Below are 23,943 nucleotides of genomic sequence, written 5' to 3'. Positions count from 1 at the left end.
CCATGTTGTCCAGGCTGGTCTTGAACTCCTGATCTCAGGTGGTCTGCCTGCCTTGGCCTCCCAAAGTGCTGAGATTACAGGCGTGAGCCACCGTGCCGGGCCTTGGCACTTTCATTTTGAAGCTTAGTTTTATAAGGAGTTTTCTCTCAGTTTTCTCCTTTTTCGTTTTAGGCACCAACGGAGAGGCAGCTTCGATATAAGGAAAAAGTGGCTGAACTCAGGAAGAAAAGAAATTCTGGACTGAGCAAAGAACAGAAAGAGAAATATATGGTGAGGGAAAGTTAAATATTTAATGAGCATGAACTCCTGCTATCACATTTGATTCCTTTTGCTTTCTGAGCTTCTGCCTTTCAGATTTGCCATTTAGTATTCTCTACATGTGAATACCAAGTGACTCTTCTATGGCACTTAGAGTTTATTTCATCCCCCAAAACTGAATTGTTGAGAGTGGAAACGGGAGGTCTTGGGAAAATGAAATTTAATTGGAATTTAAATTTAAAAAAATTTGATCCTCTAGTTGTTCATAAATTTTACTTTCACCTTAAAGGGTTAAATTTACCCGCTAGAACACATGCCATGGCACTGGAAGCATCTGTATGAAGAAAAATATTCAAGCTTAATAGTAGTCTGCTTATTTTAATGGAAAAATAGATTTCCTCCATGATTAAAAGGTATTAATTGGGTGAATATTCTATAATAGATCTTCTTGTAGTATTTTAACATTTTTTTCTAACTTTAGAAGTAATGTACATTTGTAAGAGAATTTAGAGTGATTAAGCAAAGTATATGGAAGAAAACAAATCCTACTACCTAAAAATAGCCACAGTTAGTGTTTTTGGATATATCCTAGCTTTTTCACAATCTCTTATTTACATAATTACCTTCTTACTGTATGTAGCACTTTGAATTCTGCCTTTTCACTTAAACATCTTTTTTTTTTTTTTGAGACAGTCGGCCAGGCTAGAGTGCAGTGGCACAATCTCGGCTCACTACAACCTCTGCCTCCTGGGCTCGAGTAATTCTCCTGCCTCAGCCTCCCGAGTAGCTAGGATTACAGACATGTGCCACCACGCCCAGCTAATTTTTGTATTTTTAGTAGAGATGGGGTTTCACCATGTTGGCCAGGCTGGTCTCGAACTCCTGACCTCAGGTAATCTGCCCACCTCGGCCTCCCAAAGTGTTGGGATTACAGGCGTGAGCCACCATGCCCGGCCTTAAACATCTTTTTTTAGGAAAAGATTTTATTATAAATGTATTAATACATGCTTACTACTGAAAATACCAAAAATGTAGAAAAGAAACATTCCAATAAAAAAATTGTCTTTCAAGATACAAACCACTGCTTAACATTTTGATGTGTGTTCTTTCACAGTCTTTTTCTTTTTTTCTTTTTTTTTTTTTTTTTTGAGACAGAGTCTTGCTCTGTCACCAAGGCTGGAGTACAGTGGTGCGATCTCGGCTCACTGTAACCTCCGCCTCCTGGGTTCAAGCAATTCTCTGCCTCAGCCTCCCAAGTAGCTGGGATTACAGGTGTCCACCACCACACCCGGCTAATTTTTGTATTTTTAGTAGAGACCGGGTTTCACCATGTTGGCCAGGCTGGTCTTGAACTCCTGACCTTGTGATCCACCCGCGTCGGCCTCCCGAAGTGCTGGGATTATAGGCATGAGCCACTGCACCCGGCCTTTTTTTTTTTTTTTTTAAATATTTATTTATTTTAAATTTTAGATAAGGGTGTACATGTGCAGGTTTGTTACATAGATCTATTGTGTGATGCTAAGATTTAGGCTTCTGATGATCTTATCCTGTCACCCAAGTAGTGAACATAGTGATAGGTAGTTTTTCGACCCTTGTCCGCCTCCCCACTCTTGGAATCCTCAGTGTTTATTGTTCCCTTCTTTGTGTCCCTCTGTACCCACTGGTTAGCTCCCACTTATATGTGAGAACATGCTGTGTTTGGTTTTCTGTTTTTGTGTTAATTTGCTTAAGATAATGGCCTCCGGTTGCATCCATGTTGCTGCAAAGGACATGATTTCATTCTTTTTTATGGCTGCTCTTTTAGATTTTTTCTGACATTTTAGTTTTTTTCATAGAATTGGAATGTTTTCTTATTCAGCCATTAGGACAGATTCTTAAACATAGGGCATGTGAATACTTAGTCAGAGCATGGCTTCACTAAGACAAAAATATGTCAGACTATGTATAGTTGACCCTTTGTATCCTTGGATTTTGTTCCTGTGGATTCAACCAACCACGGATTGGAGATATTCGGGGAAAAAAATGTGTGTTTGTACTGAACGTGTACAGACTTTTTCTTGTCATTATTTCTGAGATAGTAGTGTTAACAGCTATTTACATGGCATTGACATCACATTATAAGTAATCTAGAGATGATTTAAAGTATACTGCTGGATGTGCCCAGGTTATATGCAAATGTGATATCATTTACATAAGAGATTTGTGCATCCATGGATTTTGTTGTATGCAGGGAGGTTGGGGGGGCGTTCCTGGAACTGGTCCCCCAGGGATATCAAGAGATGACTGTATTTACTTTTCTTTTTTTTGAGGCGGAGTTTTTGAGACAGAGTCTCACTCTGTCACCCAGGCCGGAGTGCAGCAGTGGTGCAGTCGCAGCTCACTGCAACCTCTGCCTCCTGGGTTCTGGGTTCAAGCAATTCTCTTGCCTCAGCCTCCCGAGTAACTGGAATAATAGGTGTGGGCCACCACACCCAGCTGATATTCGTAATTTTAGTAGAGACAGGGTTTTATCATGTTGCCCAGGCGGGTCTCAAACTCCTGACCTCAAGTGATTTGCCCACTTTGGCCTCCCAAGGTGCTAGGATTACAGGTATGAGCCACCACACCTGGCCTGTATTTACTTTTTTGACAGTCTTCACTGTCTTAAATGCTAATTTTATGAATACGTGGGCATAGGCCAATGTAAGATGGGTTGTGGGGTGAATTTGTAGTTAGACCTTTACACCAGACTGTGTTGGTTTGTACAGTGAGGGCTTCAGTAGTGGGCTATAGGGTACCAGATTGTTTGCTTGCCCCAGTCTTGTTCACTGTTTCTATCTGCAAACTGGTTAGAAGGGTAATAAGACAATGATATCGTATATTGAGTGATTAGTGCTAGGCACTGTGGTTGTGATGTTCCTTTGATCTTTTAACAGTCCAGTATGATCGGTGATATTTCCCGTATTTTATATACAGGAAAACTAAGACTGAGAGAGGTAACTTGCCCAAAATCATACAGGTAGAAAGAGTGTCTGAAGTAAAAGTTCTTGAAATTTTTAACCTTAACAAACATCTGCTCTGCTTTTCAGTAATTTGGGATAGGTTATTAGGACCCAACCTCCTTGATTAAAATGCTGGCTAGGACTTTTTTCAAGCTTTTTTTTTTTTCCAGTGTTCCTCAAAATAGAAGAAATAACTAATGCTTAGAACCCAAATCTTAGATGATAGAGTCCAAATTTAAAAAGATTCACAGCAGATGGAATCAGATTAACCAGAAGAAATTTTAATAGGGATAAAGATACTGATGAATGGTGTCTTCATATGGTAATATGTGTGTGAAATCTATAATGTTTTCCTGGGATGAGCCATCCACTCCACTTAACTACCATTATCTCCTATTCTCTGGATGGGAGGTGGAGCTTACAACAGAGTGGGAAGGGCTAAAATCAAAGGCTTAAAAGGGAAGTTTCTTTTGTAGAATCTCTTTCCTGGAAAGGATTCTTGCAGTGACTGCCATGGTAAGATTGGGGAATTATTTAAGACTGGATTATTTTCATGCTTTTAATTTGCTATGACTTTTCCCTGTCGTATTCTTGCTTAATATTTAGTAAGTCATTTTTCTGTGCATGTGGACTGGAGTTTGAGGGTAGCACGCCTTTTGCAGACAGTGTAATGGTGGCTGGAGCAATTCAAGTGAAAGAAGTTACAAAGGACTGCTTCATCCAGCTGCCCCTGCCCCTCCCTTCCTGCAGATTTTCTTTTGAGTCTAAAATCTTAGACACTAAGGCTTAGAGAATCTGGTTTTTGTTTGTTTTGTTTTTAAATCGGGGAGTATCCACCAAAGCTCCTTCCAAATCTCAGGATTCTGGGAATTTGTAGTGTCTCTGGGTTTGTTGTACTTTATTTATTTGTACTGTCATGTACATTTTTACATGAAGGAATGGAGGCATAGCGTTCTGATCCACAAAGTGTATCTTTTCAGAGATAGAAGAATGAAGCTCCCTTCTGGAGGTGTGGGAGCATTTCCTCTCCAGATTCACCGGGGTGGGTAGTGGGAGTCTTGTGGCATTAACCTGATAAGTAGTATGTCTTGTGCTCAATCCCTAGCACCTAGTATGTAGGCACTAAATAAATAGCTTATGGTTGTGTGGTTTGCATGGATTGAAATGAAATAGATTAAAAAGTTCTTAGAAGCAGAGAGTATCAGAGTATCATGCTCTGGTTATTTTCCTAGGAACACAGACAGACCTATGGGAACACACGGGAACCTCTTTTAGAAAACCTGACAAGCGAGTATGACTTGGATCTTTTCCGAAGAGCACAAGCCCGGGCTTCAGAGGATTTGGTGAGTATTAAAACCTCCAAACTGAAGGCCACTTGTGAAAGGTGCTTAGAATTGCCAGGAAAAATGATTGCAAATCAGTTTGATGGGAATTAAATGTACCTTGCTTCTGGAATCTCCCTGTCTCCCAGCTGTCCCTTTTTGGAGACTAGCCTTCCCTTTCAGATTTAAAACGAATCACCCCTCTTCCCTTCCTTTTTTTATTCCCTCCTTTCCACCCCAGCTCCCGGAAGTGCCAGTTTGGCTAGAGCTGATGAGGCTGGATAAAACCATAGGCGCCCCTTTGTCTCAGCTGGACAATTTGCAATTCTGAGAACCTGTAGCCTAGGAGAGACTCATCTCTGTTGTTTTCTTAATCCCAACAGGAACTCCCCTTTTGCTAGGTTTCCTCTGCAGTAAGAATGAAAATAACAGTGAAGAGGAGTAATGGAAAAGGCTGTTGTCAGATGTTTTAGAATTAATCTTTGACACAGCCAAGTTTGATACATTGGTTTTCCATTCTGATATTTATTTAGAGCTAGTTTATACTGAGTTGCTGTCCTAGGCAGAATTTTTAACAACTTTGCTTGAAGAAAATTCTGGTGATTGAGTTTACCTCTGATATAACAGATTAAATGTGTTCAGGGAAGCTCAGTTTTAAAGTAAATCTCATCTTCACCCCCTTCCCCCTTGTATTAAGAAAAAAAATTGTATCAAATACTAGACTTGTTGAAAACTTGGCGGAGGCAGGGTTTGCTGGCTACCCTTGGCTGGGATGGGCTGTTACTGCTGCTGGTTTTCTCTATCCTATTCTGGCATGGAGCATTTCGTGGGCTAGCCTTTCACAACTTTACACCTGGTTATGCTTACAAAGTATAATACTTGAGGAGCCACTGAATGGAGATGGATATCCGAATTTTTTTTTTTTTCCTGAGACAGGTTTTGCTCTGTTGCCCAAACTGGAGTGCAGTGGTGCCATCATGGCTCACTGCAGCCTTGACCTTCAGTGCTCAAGCGATTCTCCCACGTCAGCCTCCTGAGTAGCTGGGACTACAGGCATGCCACTACACCCAGCCCAGAAATATTTTCTGCCTTCTAGAGTTTAGATTCTAGAATTATCATGCACATTTCAAAAATATTTTTTAAAGGGCCTACTTTTTTTTCTAAGTGACCATTGTGGATGTATTTCACGGAGATTCATATAGCTTTATAAAAGCTTCTGCAGATAAGTAAGGCGATTCTAAATCAAGTTTTTTGTTTAGTTTTAGAATACTTTATAAGGGTGGGGAGTTTGTATCTGTGATGATTTTCTTTATAATTCAGTTTGGTCTAGGCTGATAAAAATGAAGTTTCCAAGGTCTCATTCTGGTGAGGCCCAGAATGTGGGAGGTAGCAGAGAAACCTCTCTTTTGAGACCTGTGCTCTGGGCAGTATGGGTAGTTAAAGTTTTCTGTATGCCTGTGTGATTTTTCATGTAGCTCTCTTTAGTGTAAATTCTCATGGGTAGAAGCCAAATCTGTCTGATTTTTTCATAGCCTAGTGTGGTGGCATGCACACACGCTTTTAAAAACAAAGATAATATTTATTTTTTAAAAAAGGAGCCTTGCTCTGTCTCTCAGGCTGGAGTGCAGTAGTGCGATCTCAGTTCACCGCAGCCTCTGCCTCTTGGGTTCAAGCGATTCTTCTGCCTCAGCCTCCCAAGTAGCTGGGATTACAATTGTTTGCCACCACACCTTGCTAATTGTTGTATTTTTAGTAGAGATGGGGTTTTGCCATTTCGGCCAGGCTGGTCTCGAACTCCTGGCTTTAAGTGATCTGCCTGCCTCAGGCTCCCAAAGTGTTGGGATGACAGGAGCCACTGTGCCCTGCCTGAAAGCAAAGATAATAAATTCTGATTCTCCTTTGACTTTTGATTTCTTGGCAATAGGAGAAGTTAAGGCTGCAAGGCCAAATCACAGAGGGAAGCAACATGATTAAAACAATTGCTTTTGGCCGCTATGAGCTTGATACCTGGTACCATTCTCCATATCCTGAAGAATATGCACGGCTGGGACGTCTCTATATGTGTGAATTCTGTTTAAAATATATGAAGAGCCAAACGATACTCCGCCGGCACATGGTGAGTTGTCTTGGGTTCCTCTGCCTTGACCATGATGGCAATAAGCTGTAGGGTCTCTAGATTTTGCCATAGCGATGGTATCTGTTCAGGCACCTTCTCAGTGGTCCTCAGTAGTGGGATGAAGGCATAGGAAATGGCAGGCCACAGCTTAAGGCGGGGTGTAGAGCCTGAGGTATGGCTTGTGCTGGGTGCCACCCAAAGCAGCTGAGGGCCTGTACCCACATCCTGTCATGTACATCTTCCTGTCTTTTGTTCTTGCTGCCTACTCCTCTTCATTTCCTCCTTGGAATATGAATTACCTCTGCCCACAGGTTTTGTGTGTCCCAAACTAGATGAAAATACAGACTTCATTAGGCACAGCAGAGACAGCATGGCTCACCTTCATATCCCTAGCGACTAGTGTGGACAACTGATGCCCAAGAAATATATGTTGAATGGGTACTTATTAATACTTAAGAGTGATCAGCTTGTGACAGATTATGAAAGTAGCAGAATGTGTCTTTTGGTGCCTTCCCCTCTTTTTCCTAATAAAACAGGTATAAGGAGTTGAATCTGTTATTGTTGACAAATAGGTTTACTAGATTTTTTGCAGCTTCAAAAAAAAAAGCCATTTTTCCCCCCTCTGTTATGGAATAAGCTTTGTCTTAAGGGGAATTTCTGCCATGGAGCAAGGATGCGGAACAGGGGAAGGAGTAGAGGTTAGATTAGCCTTTCAGCCAGAGAAGCCTTTTTCTTGTGGTTTTTTTTTGAGATGGAGTCTTGCTCTGTTGCCCAGGCTGGAGTGCAGTGGCGCGATCTTGGCTCACTGCAACCTCCGCCTCCCAGATTCAAACGATTCTCCTGCCTCAGCCTCCTGAGTACCTGGGACTACAGTCGCACGCCACCACACCTGGCTGATTTTTGTATTTTTAGTAGAGACAGGGTTTCACCATGTTGGCCAGGATGGTCTTGATCTGACCTCATGATCCACCCACCTCAGCTTCCCAAAGTTCTGGGATTACAGGCATGAGCCACCATGCCCAGCCCTTGTTCTCATAATCACAATATAATTGTGGCTCTAAGGCCTCTGGGGTGTCTGTTTTTCCTTCCCCTTCCTTTTTTATTTCCCAGGATTTCCATATGTTGAGCATCTATGACCCAGGCTTCCTGTGATTTCTGTCATTATACTCCTCTCCCCAGTTTGGTTGGTGATACTGCTTTTTTATGTTCCCAGTTCAGGAGCATGTGGTCTGTAGGTTCAGGGCCCAGTACTGTTGCTTTGACTCAGGTTCTCCAGGCCCTGGCACACTTGACTGCATGGGGCTAGAGTCATGGAGGGGAGATGATTGGTGGCGATTGGTAGAAATATCAGTGCACAGGAAATAATGGGGTCAGAAGGAGGGGCACTGACACAGATGGCAGTCCGTGGAGATAAAGTAAAATGATTTTACTATGTGAAAGCAGGTATTTTTATTGATGTGAACTGCTTACCATTTATGCCTTTTTTCCTTTTTGTTTCTGGTTGTTGAGTGACACTAACCAATGAAATAGCCAAAAGGGCAAGAAATAGTAATAGAAGGAGAAAACAAAGAGCCTAAATAAATCTGAGAATCAAATAAACATTCTGAATATTTGAAAATCTTCCATATTATATGATATAAAAATCAGATTTCAGGAAATACCTATTTTATTCCATGCCTGTTCTTATTCCCGTTGCTTCAAGTGTGATCACTGAAATGAAATGGCCTTCCTTTGGCTTGGCTTCTGTTTCTAAACAAATAATAATTGTTACATGAGTTTGGTTATTGTTGGGAAGAGCCAGCGTGAGTAAAGGGGTAGAGATAGGAACAAACTATAGATGGAATTTTCTTGGATGGATTCCAGTTAATAAATATTTGGATTTACATATGACAAATTGGTACATGCTTCTTGAGTTGACAAAAAGAGTTGCAGTAAAATTGCTTAATAGAAAGTGTTTCATGGGCCAGGTGCGGTGGCTCATACCTGTAATCCCAGCACTTTGGGAGGCTGAAGTGGGAGGGTTGCTTGAGGCCAGGAATTTGAGACCAGCCTGGGTAAAATAGTGAGACTCTGTTGCTTCAAAAACCGTTTTAAAAATTAACTAACCAGGCATGGCGCCATGCGCCTATAATCTTAGCTACATGGGAGGATCTTTTGAGCCCAGGAGTTCGAGGCTGCATTGAGCTATGATTGTGCTATTTCAACCTGGGTGACAGAGTGACACCCTATCTCAAAAAAAAAAAAAAAAAAAAAATTATATGTCTATACTTTTTAAACACTTTTTTCTTTTTTTCTTTTTTTTTTTGAGACAGAGTCTCTCTCTTCACTTAGGCTGGAGTGCAGTGGTGCAATGTTGGCTCACTGCAGCCTCCACCTCCCGGATTCTTCTGCCTCAGCCTCCAGAGTAGCTGGGATTGCAGGCCCCCGCCACCACACCTGGCTAATTTTTGTATTTTTAGTAGAGACGGGGTTTCACCATGTTGGCCAGGCTGCTCTCAAACTCCTGACCTCAGGTGATCTACCCACTTCAGCCTCCCAAAGTGCTGGGATTACAGGCGTGAGCCACCGCACCAGGCCTTAAACATTTTAAAATGTAAACCTTTTAAAGAATTCACCTAACAGCAGATGGCTGGCTGGCTGCCTGCATTAAAACAATTAGCACTTGAGGGTGAGGAAAAGGGGGTACTTTGTGCTCCCTTGTGGCCAAGTGACCCTAGCTTCCTGCTGCTCAGCTAGGCTGCTTGCCTTTTTTTTTTTTTTTTTCCCCCCCCTTTTTTGCCACAGGACTTTCTCTTAATTTCCTTATATAACAAAGGGAATGCACTTGCAGGGGAGAAGGGCAGACAGGTAGTGGTACATGGTTTTTATCATTGTGTGAGTGGGTTTTCTCATCTGAACAAAGAAGGCCATCATGGTTAGGTGGTAATGAGAAGTTATGGATAAAGGTGAGAGTAAAGTACTTAGCCACCCTAAGCTGCTGGAAATAAGCTGCTTAAGAATTTCCTGTTGGCTTGAGGCATTTGGTAATAAGCAAGCGTATTGTTATTTATTTGGCCTTTATGTAGTGGGTGATTTTAATCTCCTGGGCTAAAGCAGTGCCAGAATGTAATCCAGAATACTTGTTCCAGATTGCTATAAAAGTGTCATAAATATATTCAAATGACTTTGGAAGCCTTTGTTTTATGGAAAAAAATCTCTGTTTTGCTGTATGTTCTCAGCTTGTCCAACTGTCCTGTAGCTCAGTTAACCACATTTGACCTATCATTCCTTTTCCCTTTTGAGGAGCAGTCTTGTTGGGAGGCTTTGGTTCCCTCATGTGAATTTCATTGTCTTGCAGGCCAAATGTGTGTGGAAACACCCACCTGGTGATGAGATATATCGCAAAGGTTCAATCTCTGTGTTTGAAGTGGATGGCAAGAAAAACAAGGTAAAAAGTGGTGACTTTAGAAAGGAGTTGTAATGTATATTCACAGGTTTCAGAAGGCATGTGTTTTTTCTCCATCACACCTTGTGAAGGACATAGAACTCTTCTTTAGCCAAAATACACGATGTGTTTCATTAATAATTATGGTATGTTTGTGAATTTTAGACCTTTATCTGTTTAGGAATCAGTGGCCCACACATGAACTCTGTTTCTTTGCTTCCAGATCTACTGCCAAAACCTGTGCCTGTTGGCCAAACTTTTTCTGGACCACAAGACATTATATTATGATGTGGAGCCCTTCCTGTTCTATGTTATGACAGAGGCGGACAACACTGGCTGTCACCTGATTGGATATTTTTCCAAGGTAAGCAGGATCTGGAGATTAAGAAGCCAATGGCCAGAGCAGGGTGATCCATGTTCGCAATTGGGGGCTCAAATCACTGACACGAAGAAGCTGTACTCTGGGCAATGATGACACCCCTTCCTTAAATTAAAAAAAAAAAAAAAAGGCAAACCCATGTATCAAAGATTGTTTATGAAAATGCAGTTTTTATTAAAAGCTTCTGGTTCATTCATTTCTAGAATTGTGAACTGGAGCTGCCTATTAATAACTGGCCAGAGCCCTCCCTAGTAACCCACAAGCCCACATCTTGTAGTCAAACCAATTCTGCTGGCTTTGCCTGCCTCTATGTTATTAGCTGAAAACCAGGAATATACTCCTTTTGCCTGATTGTTTAGCTGGGCTCCTTCTAGCACACACAGTCCCTTCAGTGATAACACTACTGCGCCTTTTAAAGATCCAAGGCCAGATTTTTTTTTTTTTTTTGGACAGAGTCTCACTCTGTTGCCCAGGCTGGAGTACAGAGGTATGATCTTGACTCACTGCACCCTCTGCCTCCCAGGTTCAAGTGACCCTCCTGCCTCAGCCTCCTGAGTAGCTGGGATAACAGGCACCTGCCACCATGCCCAGCTAATTTTTTGTGTGATTTTAGTAGAGATGGTGTTTTACCATGTGGGCCAGGCTGGTCTCGAACTCCTGACCTCAAGTAATCCACTCGCCTTAGCCTCCCAAAGTGCTGGGATTACAGGTGTGAGCCATTGCACCTGGCCCAAGTCATAAAAGTTTATGACTTTTAGTATAACAACTTTATTGAAATATAATTCATATACCATAAATTCACGCACTGAAAGGGTACAATTTAGTGGTTTATAGTGTATTCACAGAGTTGTGCAATCAACCCAGTTTGCATTATCCTGAGAAGAAATTGTTAGCAATCACTCCTATTTCTACTCAGTCCCTCTCAGTCCTTCTGTCTCTATAAATTTCCTTATTTTGGACATTTCCTGCAAGTGGAATCACACATTTTGATTTGATTCAATGTGATTTTTTTTTTTAAATCCCTTTGCAGAATGGGGACTTACAATGTTGTTGCCTTCCCTTCTCTTCCAGTAGGCAGCTCCTTTTCAAAAATTGCATTTAAAGTGGGCTTCTATATACTGAGTCAGCAGTCTTAACCTTCTTGCCCTGCTCTGTGGCTGTCAGGAACCCAGAATCAGCCCCCTTAAAATGAGACTGGAGGTCTCAGCTAGGGAAATCCTGGGATGATTAATGGCTTTGGCCATGATAAAGGGTGTGGTTATAACAGCTGTGAGCCTGGCAGCCACTCCTTGGGACTGGTTAGCCAGATGTTTTGCAAGCAGCCTTATTTTGCATCTGTGGAAGTGCTGAAACCTTTGGTTTCAAATCCTCATGACGTGTTCATCTGTTTGCTCTTGATTTTAGGAAAAGAATTCATTCCTCAACTACAACGTATCCTGTATCCTTACTATGCCTCAGTACATGAGACAGGGCTATGGCAAGATGCTTATTGATTTCAGTAAGTGAAACTGCTAAGTCATTAGTTCCACAAGGCAGGGACCATGTGAATATTGTTTGTCTTTTTGTCCTGTGGTCTCTGCAATTCCTGGAATGTAGTGGAGGTACATGGATATTTAGTAAATGAATGAACAAGTAGGAAAAACGTGAACATTGTCTTTCTGCCTGATACACATTGAACATTGAAGGAGTACTCCTCCTTAATGAGTAGGAGGTACAGAGGATGATAAAGTAAGCTCTTTAGGATTATCTCAGTTTGAGACTTTTAAACAGCACATTACATGCATGAGGCTTAAAATCTGTTCCTTGATGCTAGGGATTTCACTTTTGTAGGGACTTGTCTAGAGGTAATCCATGTACCCAGTGGACCCTTTGCATAATATACTCTGCCCTCATTAATTGTGGATTCTGTGTTTGTGAATTTGCTTACTCACTAAATTTTATTTGTAACCCCAAAATCAATCTTAACATTTTTGTGGTCATTCGTGAACATGCGCAGAGCAGCAAAAAGTAAGAGTCATGGATGCACACATTCCCAGCTGACTTCAGAGTTTTCAGCTCGTATACTGTAAACAAGTTCATTTTCAGTCTGGGAATGCCACACGGTTTTGGCCTTCTGTTGATTTTAAATGGCCCCTATGAGTAGTACTGATGTGTCTGGTGTTCCTAATCTAGGAACACCTAGATAGCTTTTTTCAGGTGAATTAGAGAGTTGCTGGCAGTGAGTTCAATGTTAATGATACCAACAGTGTATATTAAATAAGGCATTTTTAAACAGAAACATAAAATAAGGTTATGTATTGATGGTTGACCAATATGTGACCAGAGGCTTGCAGGAACCTAACCCTCCCTGTATTTCCCCTAGGAGTAGTGGTTCAATATTCACTAATTCAGGTTCTCAGTGACTTTATAAAACATAACTGCTGTGAATAATAAGACTCCACTGTGTGTTATTCTATATTTGATGTCCACTGTCATAGGACAGGGTATATTGTAATCAAAATTGGAATTCCTAGAATTAGCCTTCCAAGCCTTCTTTCTTTCTTTTTTTTTTTGAGGCGGAATTTTGCTCTTGTTGCCCAGTTTGGAGCACAATGGCCCGATCTTGGCTCACTGCAACCTCCATCGCCCGGGTTCAGGCGATTCTCCTGCCTCAGCCTCCCGAGTAGCTGGGATTACAGGCATGTGCCACCACGCCCAGCTAATTTTGTATTTTTTTCGTGGAGACGGAGTTTCTCCATGTTGGTCAGGCTGGTCTCGAACTCCCGACCTCAGGTGATCCACCCACCTCAGCCTCCCAGAGTGCTGGAATTACAGGCGTGAGCCACCGTGCCCGGCCACCTTCTTTCATTTTTAAGTCACCTGAGAAGAGATGAACTGGGAAGTGACATAAGAGGGGAACTATATATCTTTGGAATAGGTAACACTGTTCTTATAAACTTGATTTTATAGAAATTTTTAAGCATTAACAAAAGTATAATAAACCCTTCTATACCCATCACTCAGCTTCAATAATTACCATTTTTTGGGGGGCTAATCTTGTTTTACCTACATTTTCACTTGCCGTTATTTTGATATCTCTAAAAGATAAGGTCTATTACACCTTAAAAAAAAAAGTCCTTCATGTCATAAATTGTGATATTCAAATTTCCTTGGTGTGATTTTGTTCTTTGTTTTATTTTTATTTTTTTAATACTCAGATCCAGGTAAACTTGATAGTGGGATTGAGAAATATGGCTCATAATTCACTTTTAGTCTAAAACTTTCCACTCCCATCTTTTTTTTCTTGCTGTGTTTTTGTTGAAGAAAGCAGGTTAGTTGTCTAAAAGGGTTCCCCAGATTATGAACTTTGCAGATTGCATCTCCATAGTGTTGTTTTGTATATTTTGTATAAATTGAATGTTAGGTGTTTAGACTTTACAACTAGAGGCTTCATCATTTGGATTTTTTACACCCTGCACTATCTTATAGGTGGTACTGAGCTAATCTGTTCTTACATTCAAAGATTTAAAAAATATTAAAAAACTAGGTAAGGAAGTGGCTTCACATTTTTGTTTCCTGTCTCCCTTGTTTCCAACACACACCTACAGAGATTCATTATTATCAAAATGATTAATAGTGAAGCCTTCCAGAGTTCTTTTAGTGCCTATTACAGTAGTGCCCTCCTTATCTGCCATTTCACTTTCTGCAGTTTCAATTACCTGTAGTCAACTGCGGTCTAAAAATAGGTGAGTACAGTACAATAAGATATTTTGAGAGACAGACAACCTTCACATAACTTTTATTACAGTATATTGTTATAATTGTTCTGTTTTACTATTACTCTCTTCCTGTTCCTAATTTATAAGTTAAACTATAGCATAGGTATGTATTGATAGGAAAATACATAGTATGTATAGGATTTGGTACTATCCACAGTTTTGGGCCTCCACTGGGAGTTTTGGAACACATTCCCTGTGAATAAGAGGGGACTCCTGTGTCATGTAAATGCAAATACACATTCTTCCCCTTTTGTTTATACAAAGGCAGTACACTATACTTAACCACACAGTATTCCATTGAATGACTAAATCCTAATGGAGTGGACTGTGCTTCTTAAACCTTCTTCCATGTTGGCACACTGTTTTTTGCTATTAGGATAAGATCGAGTGTTGCTAGAAAAAGTCTGTATTTGTTCCCTGGCAGGTTATTTGCTTTCCAAAGTCGAAGAAAAAGTTGGCTCCCCAGAACGTCCACTCTCAGATCTGGGGCTTATAAGCTATCGCAGTTATTGGAAAGAAGTACTTCTCCGCTACCTGCATAATTTCCAAGGCAAAGAGATTTCTATCAAAGGTTGGTTTTTGACTCCTTGGAATGGTTGATTGTTACCCAAGAAGTTAACTTCACTGGGTATTGTGTTTCCCCTGAATGTGAGAACGGAAGGCCCACTGAATATGGACCACTGCAGAGACCCTCACTAAAGTTGCCTAGGAGTCCAAAGCATTTGGCCCCTGGGAATGGTTATTAATTGGCTTCTCAAATCCAGAGTTGCCAACACTTTAATTCTTATAAAAGTCAAGAAGTAAAACTTCAGATCTTTTGGTTCATCTTTCTGAGAAAGACATCCCTGTGTATTCATGCAAGGGTGGAACAGTTTAGTTTGATCTATATTTCATCCTGATTTCTAAGGGGCCAAGAGTAGCTTCTTACTGTAATATCCTTCTGTAGTTATTTGGACTGGTCAAATGAATACTTTGTAAACTCCTTCTAAACAGATTGGGTTGAGTACAGAAGATTCTGTCCATTTGGATTTCTTTTAAGGGAAAGTAGACCTTGGTTGGGGGCAAAGGGGTGGGAACCTGCACTTTGGCCAGGTTGTCAGTACCTCTTCTTTTTCAGAAATCAGTCAGGAGACAGCTGTGAATCCTGTGGACATTGTCAGCACTCTGCAAGCCCTTCAGATGCTCAAGTACTGGAAGGGAAAACACCTAGTTTTAAAGAGACAGGTAAGGTTTTCATCAGGGGTTTGCTCATTGCTGGATGTCCTTCAAGGCTTAGCAGAGCAAAGTAGGGGCCTTAAGACTCAAGAGAACCTTCCCTTAAAGGAGTTGGGCTACACGCCCCTTTTACTGGCTCTCATTTCTGTAGCTGGCAGTGATGTCTGTGTTGCCTTATCCTTATCAGAAGGTTTTGGTAAGCTCCTGTCTCAAATTTGGATGACACAAGTTAAGCAGCTCCAGTTAAGCAGCTTTATGTTGTACAGCATTTCTGTCATTTGATGTTTTTCTTAGATGGGAGGAAATTGCCCATCTGTAGAGGAATCTTCACAAATGCTGTCTCAACTCATACTCACTTCTAATTTTTTAAATTATTTCATACATACAATAAAGGTCAGTGAGTGATGATTTTCATTTCTCACTGAGGGTAAAGTAGGAAGAATGGATTAGATAGGAAAGCAGTTTATAAGTCAAAATATAGTATTTTTTTGATACCCTAATATGTTGTTAAACCTTTGCAATTCCTTCTTGGCAGTTAGTTATTTTGGAATCTATGTAAAGGCACTTGAGTTGAAAGTATATAATCCTTTTTTCCATTGTTCTCCCTCAGGACCTGATTGATGAGTGGATAGCCAAAGAGGCCAAAAGGTCCAACTCCAATAAAACCATGGATCCCAGCTGCTTAAAATGGACCCCTCCCAAGGGCACTTAAAGTGACCTGTCATTCCGAGCCAGCGAACCCCAGCAGTAGGAATCCGTACCCTAGGGATCTGTCTGTCATTTCTGTTGCTCTTGTGATTGGCAAGTACAGTATCCTTTGGGAAGGCCATCCCCCTCAGGACTGTCCTGGCTCCGACCTTTGTGTACACTGCAGACGCTGGTTCTGAGGAACTGTTGTTTCGGCCTCAGTGAGGTTGCCTGGATGGGATCTGTATTAGACTTGAGTGCAGGTCTCTCAGCACTGACCCAAGGAGTTCTGTTATGGTACTGTACCTGTCCAGTCACTGGTTCTCTCCTCATGTCCTCTTGCCCCATGAGGTTGTGTTGTGTCTTCTAAGCGTGGTACTAGTGCTTGCCGCCTGGTCACCAGACCTCCAAATATGGCTGCCACCACCAGGACCTTTCCAGTTACTCCTTATATGTGTGTTCTATGGAGGGGCAGGGAAAAGTTGGCACTTGTGAGTGTGTGTGGATTGGCAGGGGGTCCATTCACTTTGGGTTCCATCTTGCTTTAAATTTCTTTCCTTCATTTTGATTAAGAGACCTTTTTTTGATCTGTATTGGGCTAACCAGAGCCAAATACTTTTGAAGAGTTTCCCAGGGACTAGTCATGGTAATAACATATAATTGATCTGAATGAGATGGAGAGAAGAATGAAGGGGTGGTGGTTCTGGGTTTGATTTGAGTTCACCTGTGGGCAGTGGGCAGTGTCCTGGTGAAAGGGAGCGGATACTACTTTTTGCCTCACTGTAAAGTACTCACTAGTAAATATTTCCTTCTCTCTTTACGCCCACTTTTTACGTTTGCAGGTGCCAAAAGTAATGTCCACTTCTCCCTTTCATGCTGCATATTAACTGGTTAATTATACTGCAGAAACCTTTTCACCTCCACTAGTCTGATACAGTACATCTGTACTTCCATATACCTTGCACTGATTTTGTCTGAATGCCCTGGGAGAAGTTGAAAATGATTGAAAGTGACTTCCGTATCTCAGCCCATGACTCAGCAAGGCAGAATGGCCACCCCTGCCAAGGTTTGCTTCTCTTTTCAACAGTGCCTCACCCTCCCTCTAGGATTAAAGTGCTTCTGCCCTTCCACGAACTTCTCCTCCATTTCCTTTTTGGGATTTGTCACCATCCTTCTATTCTCTGGTCTTCTATTTTTGGTGTTGTTCAAGTGAAGGAAGAGATGTTCCCTCTAATTTCTCTCTAGCCCATTATAACCTGCTATCTTGGGGCAACTTTTGATGTATGACATGTCACCCTTCCCAACTTGGTCTCCTCCAACATGCTGTCTTCATGTGGAGCCCTCACCACAATCCCTGACTCCGGTCATTTGTGCCTTTCTCTTGTCATCTCTGTACACTACTTATATTCACTGTGGGTTGGGGGAGCTAATTTTAAGCATGTTCAGTGGCAGCTCCCCTCCAGTTTCAGTGTCACTGTTAAAATTTATCCAAAAGCAACTTCACTAGGGGTTTTCTTAAGGGATAAAGGCCTTTTACAGAAGCTAAACCCTTCCCCACATGTGGTAGAATGTGCTCTTCTATATCTACTCCTCAATAAAGCATGTTCTCTGCTCAAGTCTGTTTCATCTGGGGGCTCTCATTTATATATGAAAATGATGCACACGATCTGCTACTAATAGTAAATGCACTTGGGATTTGCTTTCCCTAGCAGTAAACTGTTGAGGGATGTGGTTTGTGGCTATGGAATGTTTTTCCCTGTGATACAGGCTGTAAAGATCAAGGGAGTGCTCACTCTGAACTTCTCTAGATGGTGGCACAAATTTGATCTGCCTCAATTTGGTTCCAGCTAATCAGTATACGTAGCAATGATTAGTATTACCCATTCTTTCACTAAGTGCCATTTTCCACTGATTTTAGGGGCAAAGGAACCAATAAGAAATTAGGATATATGGGGGTACAGTTGATGCCTGTGGGAGATGGGAACAGATATCCATTCTCATCTCCAAGCTCATTCACCAGTATTGAGCAGTGTCACCTCTAATTATTGACTCTCTCCCAGGTTGAAATGATTCTTTTTGAAAATAGCTGCATTTTCCTGTAAGATATACCCAGCACAGGAAAAGGGTGGCTGAGCACTAACATCCATATGGTGGAAAGGAGGAGGCTGGGAATTGTATGTGCTGGAATGGTTTCACTCACTGTGGCCAGTAGTGGTGAGAACCCATACAAGCTGAAGTTTTTTGCACAGTCCTGATCCCAGGTCTCCACTCGCTTTGCCATCCCACTTTACTCACTGAAAAATAAAAGGATTTATTATCTCATTTAAACCCCCACAGGTGTGGGAACAGAGTTTCACTTCCCTTGGCAAGTTTGAGTGAGACTATCCCATTTCACTCCCTCTTTTTTTTTTTTGAGTTGGAGTTTGGCTCTGTCGCCCAGGTTGGAGTGCAGTGGCGTGATCTTGGCTCACAAACTCCGCCTCCCGGGTTCAAGTGGTTCTTCTGTCTCAGCCTTCTGAGTAGCTGGGATTACAGGTGCCTGTCACCATGCCCAGCTAATTTTTGTATTTTTAGTAGAGACAGGGTTTCGTCATGTTGGCCAGGCTGATCTTGAACTCCTGACCTCAGGTGATCCACTCACCTTGGTCTCCCAAAGTGCTGGGATTACAGGCGTGAGCCACTGCACCCAACCCTTTTTTTTTTTTTTTTTAAAGACAGAGTCTCACTCTATCATCCAGGCCAGAATGCAGTGGCATGATCTCAGCTCACTGCAACGTCCGCATCCTGGATTCCGGTGATTCTCCTGCCTCAGCCTCCCAAGTAGCTGGGATTACAGGTGCAGGCCACCTGGCTAATTTTTGTATGTTTAGTAGAGACAGGGTTTTGCCATGTTGGCCAGGCCAGTCTCAAACTCTTGACCTCAAGTGATCACCCACCTCATCCTCCCAAAGTGCTGGGATTACAGCCGTGAGCCTCTGCACCTAGCTTTTAACTTCCTCTTATCTGCATAACAGAAGCTTAGCTGCTTAAGCTCCTTTATTCGAAGAGCAAAAGTCTGAAATTGTTCCTGAAACCTGCTCAATGGAAGTATCTACTCTATTTCTGGAGGAAGAGAGCCATAGCATGGGCTGGTTGCTTCCCATATGGTTGTCACTGTACCTTCATACTGCCTCATTTGACCCTCATACTAGCCCTGTACAGTAGATGCATACACTGGTTTGCCAAAGGAGACCTGGAATCCAAGGTGGAGGTGAGCAGCAAAGCCAGAAACTTCAATTCTGGTCTGTCTACATTGATAGCCCGACCCTCCGCTCTACTGTTTGCTTCTACTGTTTTTGATTCCTTAATGATGAATCATCCTCTCCCTTCTAGTTGGATTTCTTTGTTTCTGATGGCTTCCATTACAAGGATAATAATGAAACTGGTGAAAACTTTCAGGCAAAAGGATTGATTTTCTTTTTATATTTTTTCTTATTATTTTTTAATTATTAACCAAATTAACTCATTACAGTAAAAAGGACTGATTTTTAAGCCAGCCATGATAGCTCTGTAATAGTCTGTAATCTCAGCACTTTGGGAGGCCAAGGTGGGCAGATCGCTTCAGTCTAGGAATTCGAGACTAGCCTGGGCAGCATGATGAAACCCCAGCTCTACAAAAAATAGAAAAATTGGACGTGGGCACATGCCTGTAGTCTCAGCTACTTGGGAGGCTGAGGCACGAGAATCGTCTGAACCTGGGAGGTAGAAGTTGCAGTGAGCCAAGATGATGCCACTGCACTGCAGCCTAGGTGACAGAGTGAGACCCTGTCTCAAAAACAAAAAACAGAATTGATTGATGTTAGTTGGCTTTAGAAGCAGCAACTTTAGGGGGCTACAGAGCTAAACCAGGAAGCAAAAGATGTGCCTCATTCTGGCATTGTTTCTGATTTAGGAATAAACTGTTTAGTAAGCACTGTCCCTTTACTTTCATGGTTTTCTTCATTCCTCTCCACAGCACAGTAAGGTGGATATTATAGTCTTCTTCCAGATGAAAAATTGAGGCTCATAGCGGTCTTGCTGCTGTGTTATAGCAATAGAATGAGAGAGCCTTGCTTCCCTGAGTCCAAATCCCATACTTCTGGCATTGTTATGAGGTCTGGTCACCTGATGCTTCCATGCTATTTTCCCATTTCTTATCTGGGGATAGTGAGTCATATTAAGTAATATTTTTTTTTGAGATGGAGTTTCGTTCTGTCGCCCAGGCTGGAGTGCAGTGGTGCGATCTTGGCTCACTGCAAGCTCCGCCTCCTGGGTTCACGCCATTCTTCTGCCTCAGTCTCCCGAGTAGCTGGGGCTACAGGTGCCCACCACCACGCCCGGCTAATTTTTTGTATTTTTAGTAGAACGAGGTTTCACCATGTTAGCCAGGATGATCTCGGATCTCCTGCCCTCGTGATCCACCCGCCTCAGCCTCCCAAAGTGCTGGGATTACAGGCATGAGCAATCGCACCCAGCCTTTTTTTTTTTTTTTTTTTTTTTTTAAGATGACGTCTCACTCTGTCATCTATGCTGTAGTGCAGTGGCGTGATCTCGGCTCATTGCAACCTCTGCCTCCCGGGTTCAAGCGATTCTCCTGCCTCAGCCTCCCAAGTAGCTGGGATTACAGGTGCCCACCACCTCGCCTGGCTGATTTTTGTATTTTTAGTAGAGATGAGGTTTTGCCCTGTTGGCTAGGCTGGTCTTGAACTCCTGACCTCAGGTGATCCACTCACCTCAGCCTCCCAAAGTGCTGGGATTATAGGCAGGAGCCACCGCGCCCAGCCAAGTAACTTTTAACAGTGTGGTATAACCTTTAAATGACAAGGTGATGCTTTTGACTTGTCCTCAACTTTGATTTGTACTGATTTGTCCCTATAGTTCTGGGTGGGGTGGGTCAAAACAAAGTCTCACGAGCTGCCCCAGGATCAAGAAGCACAGCTCAGCCATGATCCTTTTACCACTTTTTTCTTCTGTCCTTGAGACTCTAATTAAAGCACTGGATTTTTAAAAATCACCCTTGTAAATATGCACACATTTGTCTATAGTTGAGGAAATTGTGCCGTTGAAGTCCATTCTTGGACATGGAGTTAAGAAACCCTGGTTTGAGAAAAAGCCCCAGTGAGACAGCAGGAATCCTTTTACCACACAACCCTCAGCTAGTTTAGTGTGCTCAAGCTCAAATAACCAGTCCCATCAAGTGAAAAGAATGGCAGCAGGGAGAAGGCCTGGCTCACTGAGGCTCTCAGCATTAGTTTCCTCTACCTCTTGTGTCTCACAGGTGCACATATGTACAGCATATCAAAGTGTTGAATGTCATGAGAATAAAATATGAAAACTACTTTCCTGAATGATAGTATGTGATGTGTGCTAGGACTTCTAGAAGCCACCCTTTGCTGTTCATTGGGATCATGGAATCAGACCTCAGCTGGTTTTGTCTCAGCACTTTCTTCCACAAAATTATGTGTGACTGCCTCCTCCAGACTGTTTCCTGCTGATAGGGGCAGTTTAATAGCCTTCTTCCTGTGTGGTATCTGCAACAAAATCCCAATGAATGTAACCAAGAAGGAAACAAAGGATTGCCCAGCGATGAGAAATGTCCCTGGTGCCAAAACATCAGTTTGCCCCTAACCTCTTGTGCAATACCTTTAAGTCCAGGTCATGTTGTTACCATTTGGGGGTTTGGGGATTTGTTTACTTGTGCCCAAGAATGGAGAAAATAACCTGTACTATTGCACAACTCTGGCTCCATGGCTCCTCACAATGTTCCATGTGAGATATAAACATCTTTACCCTCGACAAGTCATGTTCATTCCAAGAAACCAGTCTTTGTTCTTAACTGGGCATTTGTTTCTGGAAACAGCTTACCATACATTCAATTCCAAACTTATCAGAAACCTACACTCTTATCTCACAAATTTAGAGGTGTGGTAGATCATCTCCAACGATGGCCACCAACAGTTGCTCTCATCCTCTGTGCACGTGCTACTTCCAATAAGGTCTATTTTTTTCCTCAGCGTGGGCTGAACTTGTGACTTGTTTTGACTAATCGGATATGGAAGTGATATTTTGGCAGCTTCCACTTTTGCTCTTGAAAATGAGCTGACATGTTTCCAAACGAGAAGCTTGGGCTAAATTACTGAATGGTGAGAGATGATGCATAGGAGAACCAAGGTGCTGTAGTCACAGCACTAAAAGCCCAGACTTGTGTCTCTTGAAGGTTTCAACCCCGCCAGACTCCCAGCTGAATGCACCCTCACGAGTGGCCCTTGCTGATACCACATGACACTAAAGACATCTAGCTGAGTCCTGTTAACCCAGAGAATTATGAGAATACTGTTTTAACCACACGTTTTGGAATGGTTTGATACATGGCAATCGAGAAGTGAAACAAGGGGACTTCGGAAACTAAAGGGCTGGAATTCAGTTTGCCCTGTAGGTTGATTGGAAGCCAGATGTGCCTAGAGGAAGGCTACCACCTTGTGCAATTCCAGGGGACACTGTTTATGTTCTGTGTAAATGGCAGCCTCAGTCAGTTCACCTCGTTTGGTTATTTATCGTGTCTTCACTGTCAGTCAAATTGCTTCTGAGATAACTGGCTGGCCTTGGAGTTCTTAGCCACCTCCTTAAGTGGATCAGGAAAACTGAAGAATATCCTTCTGTGTGTATGTATGTGTGTATGTATGTATGGATTGATTGATTGATTGATGAGACAGGGTCTCCTTCTGTCACCCAGGCTGGAGTGCAGTGGTGCGATCACGGCTCACTGCTGCGTCACCTTCCCAGGCTCCAGCTATCCTCCCACCTCAACCTTCAGAGTAGTTGAGACCACAGGCGTGCACTACCACGCCCAGCTAACTTTTTGTATTTTCAGTAGAGACAAGGTTTCGCCGTGTTGCCCAGGCTGGTTCAAGCGGAGCTCAAGCAATCAGCCTAGCAATCAGCCTGCCTCGGCCTCGCGAAGTGTTGGGATTACAGGCATGAGCCGCTGCACCCAGCTGCCTTCTGCTGTCGAGATACTGCTCATCACCTGCCTGCTCCAGAATTCATGTGGCTTCTCATTGCTCAATGGATTAAGTTCATGTTTATCCTGGCTTTCAAGTCTTTCCGTAAGCTGACTCAACCTACATAGCTTTCATCATTCCCTTACACATAACCTCAATGTGCAACAGGATTAGTCTGTTATTCCCTTTCTTGTATTTACTGAGAAAGCCTCCACTTCAACGTTCCATGAAGTGTGTTCCATTAAATGTCAAAGTATAGGCAAAAAGTTCTGTGGTCAAATAAATTTGGAAAACACAGAGTGTTTCCAAAGTTAGTATCAGGCCAGGCATGGTGGGAGGATCACTTGAGCCCAGGAGTTCGAGACCAGCCTGGGCAACATAGGGAGACCCAATCTCTACAAAAAAATTAGCTGGGCGTGGTGGTGTGCACCCATAGTGCCAGCTACTCGGGAGGCTGAGGTAGGAGGATCACCTGAGCCCAGGAAGTCGAGGCTGTGGTCAGCTGAGATCCCACCAGTGTGCTCCAGCCTGGGTGACAGAGCAAGACCCTGTCTCAAAAAATGAAGATAATACCAGTATGTTTCTTGACTTGAAGATTTCCCAAAACCTTCAGTAGGCTAATGGGTGTTGGAGTTTTCCAAGAAGACACAGGATGTAACATTTCCTAAAATGATTTGATCTGGCAGGAGCCTCTTGGACTGGTGTCCTGGGGTAGGGCTTTTGGAAATGTTTCTTTCCCACCCAAATAGGCCCCTAATTCTGCTTGAGACTTGTCTGAACTATC

General features: G+C 42.5%; 1 protein-coding gene across 2 annotated transcripts in view; it reads left to right on the top strand.

Moving 5' to 3' along the window:
* Nucleotides 1-17,756, top strand: part of KAT7 (lysine acetyltransferase 7) — a 40,387-nt gene extending 22,631 nt beyond the window's left edge. For both annotated transcript variants that reach the window (XM_009236595.4, XM_024235541.3), the window contains 9 exons: nucleotides 172-270; nucleotides 4,472-4,582; nucleotides 6,486-6,677; nucleotides 10,015-10,104; nucleotides 10,325-10,465; nucleotides 11,885-11,978; nucleotides 14,663-14,809; nucleotides 15,356-15,462; nucleotides 16,064-17,756. In XM_009236595.4, coding sequence (XP_009234870.1) covers nucleotides 172-270; nucleotides 4,472-4,582; nucleotides 6,486-6,677; nucleotides 10,015-10,104; nucleotides 10,325-10,465; nucleotides 11,885-11,978; nucleotides 14,663-14,809; nucleotides 15,356-15,462; nucleotides 16,064-16,165 — 1,083 coding nt within the window. In that variant the 3' untranslated portion in view covers nucleotides 16,166-17,756. The remainder of the gene's footprint in view (nucleotides 1-171; nucleotides 271-4,471; nucleotides 4,583-6,485; nucleotides 6,678-10,014; nucleotides 10,105-10,324; nucleotides 10,466-11,884; nucleotides 11,979-14,662; nucleotides 14,810-15,355; nucleotides 15,463-16,063) is intronic.
* Nucleotides 17,757-23,943: the final 6,187 nt, after the last annotated feature.

The sequence above is a fragment of the Pongo abelii genome, chromosome 19 (genome assembly GCF_028885655.2).
Source record: "Pongo abelii isolate AG06213 chromosome 19, NHGRI_mPonAbe1-v2.0_pri, whole genome shotgun sequence".
Lineage (NCBI taxonomy): Eukaryota > Metazoa > Chordata > Mammalia > Primates > Hominidae > Pongo > Pongo abelii.
The sequence above is the reverse complement of the archived record's forward strand: the minus strand, read 5'-3'. Positions and strand labels throughout refer to the sequence as shown.